The sequence below is a fragment of the Panicum virgatum genome, chromosome 8K, assembly GCF_016808335.1.
Source record: "Panicum virgatum strain AP13 chromosome 8K, P.virgatum_v5, whole genome shotgun sequence".
Taxonomy (NCBI): domain Eukaryota; kingdom Viridiplantae; phylum Streptophyta; class Magnoliopsida; order Poales; family Poaceae; genus Panicum; species Panicum virgatum.
In genome coordinates this window covers 45451105-45457004 of record NC_053143.1, presented here as the reverse complement: position 1 = coordinate 45457004, position 5900 = coordinate 45451105, and the positions used below count along the sequence as shown (strand labels likewise).

Below are 5900 nucleotides of genomic sequence, written 5' to 3'. Positions count from 1 at the left end.
TCATGTCAAAAACATCTAGAAATTGGTATTATCTTAATGCCTACATGTCCAAAACATGTAACAAAATGAAACACAACACTTTAGAACAAACATAAACTCAATCTACACGCAAAAGGTTCCTCCATGAACGAGCTTAGTTGTATGGGAGATTTCATGGAGTTATTTGAGAAGAAAAGTGTTCTCAGTTTCCTCAAACATCTTAACATTTATTTTGGACTTGGACAGCTAAAGTCTGACTTGTTACACATATAGAACACCAAGAAGGCTGCTCTTTTGTACTCTATATAAATGTTTCTGGTGATCAGATGCATAAAGTGTTCGATTTTCTTCCACACAAATTATGCATGAGAAAAGGAGAGGCGGCCTCCCTGCTGCTCATCCCATCCCATCCACATGAGAATAACAACATTTAACATAGTTCATGAAATAAATGCCTGGTTTCATGTTTTATGGAACATCACACTTTTCTAATACTGAGCTTAAATGAGAGAAGCTCAATGCGTTTATCTTTCTTTTTCCAAAATAAGCATTCAAGTTTCCAATGTCATTATTTAAAATATTTGTATGTAATTAGTTCATTTCCATACCATACTTGTACGATGCAACCTTCATTTTTTTTTCTCATGACCATAATAGGTAAATTTAGCTTAACTCAATTACAGATACATTTGATCCCAGCAGCTCATTGAATTTGGAAATGTAAAATACATCTTTTTAGAAAAATAAACAAGATATGAATTGATGAACTTATTCTCCATGTTTCCTATGCACTATGATAACCCACCTAACTAACCTTAGAACAAGTGTGGAACTTGCAAATTCGTGTGTAGCTGGTATCTAACCTACAGAAAGAATACATTGCTCTTGTGCCCATCAACTCAGGAATCTGCTGTTAACCCCAGCCCTGTACAGCTGCATGGACCTAAAGCCAGAAGTATAGAGCTTGACCTCGGTGTGAGCAGGCACAAAGAAAATGTCGCCTTCCTTTGCCTTTGTGTTGTCAGGCATGGTGCCTGCCTGGATTTCTCCTTCACCTTCCATGACGAGGAAGATGGATGGGCCAGGCACCGGAGACATGGTGACTGATCTGCCTGAGGGTAGCAAGTAGCGGTCGACTTCGAATTCGTCAGTTGAAGGGGTGTAACGTGTCACGTATGGCTGTACAGGTACTCCTCGCAGAACTTCAGGGAAGGTCTGCATGTAGAACATGTAGAAAATCAAATGCTTCTTACATATAACATTTTATTTCTGAGAGAATCGAGGTCAACTATGAACAGGTAGTGCATACAAAGAGGGGTGAGTAGAACAAACCTGATCATAAGTTAGCATCGAACAAAGAGTTTGTACATCTCTGTACTTAGGGGTCAGGCCGGCACGAACAACATTGTCTGAAGTGGCCATACACTCAATGCACTCGCCTGAGAGATATGCATGAGGTTCATTGGCACCAACATAAAGTGCTTCACCAGGACTGAGTTTAACGTAGTTCATGAAATACGCTGCCAGAACGCCAACATCTCCTGGGTACTGCTTCTCCAATGATAAAACCAATTGCTCCTTCTTTGTTAAGGTTCGAACCTGAATCCCGGAAACATTATCAGCACAAACAGTTAAAAACAGATGATGGAAACATGATCAGCACAAACAGTTAAAAACAATGTATGGAAGCATTATCAGCACGAAAAGTAAAAAAAAAAACAGAGTATCAGGCTATAGCCAAACTGTATGCTTAAATATATTTCAAACACAAAAGCAATAGTTGCACTCAATTTTTTCTAAGCATGTTCGCCATATTGCCTCATTTGTGGTGAGACGACATGAGGATAGATAACATAATAAATCAACTGGTTTTGGGGGTGAAAAAAATGATAGAACAAAGGAAACTTTATGAGGCTACTAATGATTCTGTAGTTACTTATCCAATCCAAATTTTGATAAGAGGCAGAAACTCATCAATTGCAAGCATAGAATGGGTTGACGAGCTGACAGTGCATACAGTTTCTATCAAGAGTTACAAGTACCTGTTTCTACAGAATACTTGGGCCTTTCAGTAATTTGAAGATCAACAGCAATCAAATCCCCATGTTGTTTGATGCACAATAGACTTTTGAATGAATTTGGTTTTAGAAATAAAAAATATCACTCTGTTAGCTACATTCAACCATATCTTTGCTGCCCAGTGGATTAATTTCTCATCTTTTGTGTCTTCACATCTATCATTTTCTACATTACTGTCGTTACCTATCCAAGCAAGCTGGCTTTTAGGAGTTTCATAAATAAGATCTTCAAGAAATAAATAATGCATCAGTGTAGTTTATGGCATGGAAACCTAATATAGACTCCTCTCCAATAGTAAACTCCCTTTGGTGAGTCCGAGCATCAACCTAGGACTGGCTAAATGAACTATGCATCCTCTCAGAAACTGAACAGAAAAGCATAGAAATAGACAATGATACACAAGAGATGGATGAAAGCAGAGCATCATGGAAGGAAATGACATTGACATCAAACTTCAAGCTGAAACAAATTACAAGTACTTCAGAGGCAAGAAAATTTCCTACATGAAGAATTACTCAGAAAAAGATATTTACCTTACTCTCAGCATTCAAGCGGCTCTTAAGTTTTGCAATTGCTTCAGAAACCGCTTCTTCACTTGCTACCATTAATTTGGTGAATGCAGATTTCAGATATGACCTCACTCCAATCCCCCCATCTTGCTCTTTGACACTCAAAAGCTTCCTGGATTCTTCTTTGCCAACTAACTCTTGAACCTCGGGTACAGTCCTCAAAACTTCCTTGAGCTCCTGGACACCAGTATGAAATTGGTCAATACATAATATAGATAGAACACACACTGCAGAAGAACTCAGTGCCTGCAATGCTGCAACACTTTGCATTCCTTTACCACCCCTTACATTTCAGAACAACAGAGTTCAGACAGAGAAACAGAACAAGCTCATCAAGTAAACTGTATATCTCCCAGAATGTATGCAGCAAACATTTCACCACCCCTTACAGCCTATTAATCCAAAACAAAGATTGCTCAACCCACAATCCTAACCATCAATCGGAAACGGGGAGATACATCCAAAAAATATTTCAAGGCTCAAGCTAATTGCTACCAACAAACAAGAATCCGAACTTTACAACAAAAAGTGCACTTACTGTCCCAGTCAGCTAGTGGTTACAGTTCATTATGCTTTCATAGGCAATTCAGTCATCTACTGCACCTGCACCGCAGAAAATTCAGTGATAAATAGACACTTGGCCACGCCCATCACTTGCCCACTTTGGTTGCTACCCACCAAACCAGCAATCACTTTCAAGATCACCGCTGGATGCCGATTTGGACAGAACCTGAGCATTCAGGGCCCATCATGCTAAGATACCATTGGCCACAGGGTATATCCAGTAGAACACTGGAGCAGCTTAGTGGACACCATGGCCCGTCGTGGTGCACGCAGTTGATGAACCTCACGAAAGGCGTGCGATTTGCCAGCATGTGCAGACTTGCAGCGGTCCACATAAAACCTCTTCTTCTGACAGTTCCAGATCAGAACAAAGAAATAGCAACTGAAATGCTCAGGAGACAGGATCCAATCTGACTGTTTCAGTATCCATGCGATTAGACTACTCCAAAATTACCAGATTCATTTGCTACTTATGAATGCGATCAATTATTGCTTCTAAATTCATATATTATTGTGAATACGACTGATTATTCTTGCATAATGACCAAATCCATTAGCAGCCTGAGAGACGAGACCCCCGCCTGACGTCAGTCAACTCTGAACTCCCCCCACCAAACAACCCGGGGGTCATCCTGGCAGCCACGTCCGATAAACAAAGGCAGCTAAGCCGGCGGCATCTCGGTGACGTGATGCCAGTATGCCCAATTGCCCACCGGAATCCTTCCGAGTTTGAGGTCAACGCCACCGCGGATCGGGGGAGAAAGCGATGCGTGGAATTTTTGGGGCCGGTGACCCCAATGGCACGTCGCGCGGCACGAACGCCGAAAAAAGCGGGTGGAGGTGGTCGCCGTCGTTTACCTGGGTGGCGGCGAAGCCGCAGAGCGCGTGGAACTCGGTGACGGCGACGGCCATCTCGGGCTTGTGGTTGGCGTCGCGGTACGTGGCCGGGCGAAGCGCGTGCAGCGCCGAGGCGAGCCCGCGGTCCGGGTGCGCCTGGATCGACAGCGCCTTGGCCACCGACAGCACCTGCATCAAGGCCACGCCTTTGAATTCAGCCAATGCAATCGAAGGGAAGCTTTTGATCTTGTGCCGGGGAGCCGGGAATGGCGGAGGCAGGGGGGGGGGGTTAATTGTGCAACGGGACTGACCTTGAAGAGGAACGGGAGGTCGCCGCCCCAGCGCGCGGCGACGGTGCGGCCGAGCGCGGCGGGGTTGCGCGCGATCCAGTCCCGCAGCGAGACGTCGGGCGCGAGCGACGACGGCGCGGACGGGTGCGTGCCCATCCAGAGCTCGGCGCACGGGCGGTCGTCGTCGGCGGCGGCGGCGGCGGCGAGGCGCGCGACGAGGGAGACTGCGCCGCGGCGGCCCCACTCGTAGTGCTGCACGGCGCAGCGCAGGCGCATGAGCCCCGGCATCGGCGGCGCGGGCGGGCCGTTGTCGCCGTCGGCGGCGGGGACGAGGAGGCCGAGGCCCAGCCCGCCGAGGCCCAGCCGCCGCTCCAGCGACGCCGCCGGCGCGGAGGATGCCGCCGGGGACGCCATCGCGCGGCGCGGAGCGAGGAAGGTCCGCGGCGGGGTGGCGCGGCGCGGCGGTTCTGGTGGTTGTGCCCTGGGGGAGAGGAGGAGCGGGAGGCGGCCGGGTTTTATCGGCTGAGCAAGCGGCGGGCGGAGGAGATGGCAACGGCGAGGGGTGCGAGAGCGAGCAGAGCCGAGGAGAAGGAGGATGGGAGGAGGTTGGGTTACCGCGGAGGAGCGGTTAAGAGTCGGGTGTGGTGGTCAGTTGGTTGGGCGCGCGAGGTGAAGGAGAAGCTGGTGGGTCCGGGCGGTTTCCTTTTTTTTGCAGAAAAGGCCCCTGCTGGTTCGGTATTTGCAGCGGCATTTTTTCTCTCTTTTTTTCCCTCTTTATTTTTCTTTCCTTTCTTGGGGAAAAGAACATACATCATGTACCCGTGTTACCTGAAGCTCGTGTCTGTCCAATTAATTTTAGGTTCATGCATATAGCAATTTGCTATGCAGTGGTGAACCTGTCGTGTACTGATTTGATACTCCCATTCTCAGTAAAAATCAACCCTTGAAACTCCTGTACCGATCGACGCTCACATCCCTTGGAGCTCTTAAGGTGGTGTTTGTTTGAGACTAAAGTTTGGGTAGGACGGTTCCATCCCCGGATTCGAGGATGTGATGGTTCCATAACGTGTGTTTTGGTTCGAGCGATGAAACGGTTCCATTTCTCGTCTCGCCGGAAGTGCGAGGATGAAATGGTGCGAACCACGGTGGGTGTTGTCCAGGCACAATTTGTGTTTCCAATACAACCACGCAGGTAGAAGAAAATAGCGTGTTGTCGAATGAAACGAAACGTCCACCCACGACCACGACTCATGTTTTCATGGTGTTATTTTTCTCTCTCAAATAAGCAAAGAAGGGAAGAGCTCGCATATTTTTGTATTAGATACAAAACTAGAAGAAGAAAAAAAGTCACATGCAAACCGTATTTTTCCATGGCTTTATTTCATTTCGTAGGTATGCATGTGGTGACACGTAGCTGTCGCGTGAACACGGAACCCGCTGGCTACAATACGGACGGGGTGATTTTCTATTTTTTTTTCTAAAAAGCGGGAAAGGTGGGCGCCCGGAGAGAACAGGCGCGCTCGTCTCATCTTCAGTCGTGGCCTCTCTCCACGCGCCCCCCCCCCCCCCCCCCCCCCCCCCC

General features: G+C 47.2%; 1 protein-coding gene across 1 annotated transcript; it reads right to left on the bottom strand.

The window, feature by feature from the left end:
• Nucleotides 1-592: 592 nt before the first annotated feature.
• LOC120644847 (mannose-6-phosphate isomerase 1-like) lies at nucleotides 593-4953 on the bottom strand. The gene is made up of 5 exons (XM_039921581.1): nucleotides 4340-4953; nucleotides 4050-4217; nucleotides 2592-2804; nucleotides 1312-1578; nucleotides 593-1194 (listed from the first exon to the last, which is right to left on the bottom strand). The coding sequence occupies exons 1-5, from the start codon at nucleotides 4730-4732 to the stop codon at nucleotides 874-876; spliced, it is 1362 nt and encodes a 453-aa protein (XP_039777515.1). The 5' UTR covers nucleotides 4733-4953; the 3' UTR covers nucleotides 593-873.
• Nucleotides 4954-5900: the final 947 nt, after the last annotated feature.

Coding starts and splice junctions, on each gene's coding strand:
- LOC120644847 (XM_039921581.1), bottom strand. CDS start 4,732: ATGGCGTCCCCGGCGGCATCCTCCGCGCCGGCGGCGTCGCTGGAGCGG. Junction 4,218..4,339: donor ACCTCCCGTTCCTCTTCAAG/GTCAGTCCCGTT, acceptor GCCTTGATGCAG/GTGCTGTCGGTGGCCAAGGC. Junction 1,195..1,311: donor CGATGCTAACTTATGATCAG/GTTTGTTCTACT, acceptor TTCTACATGCAG/ACCTTCCCTGAAGTTCTGCG.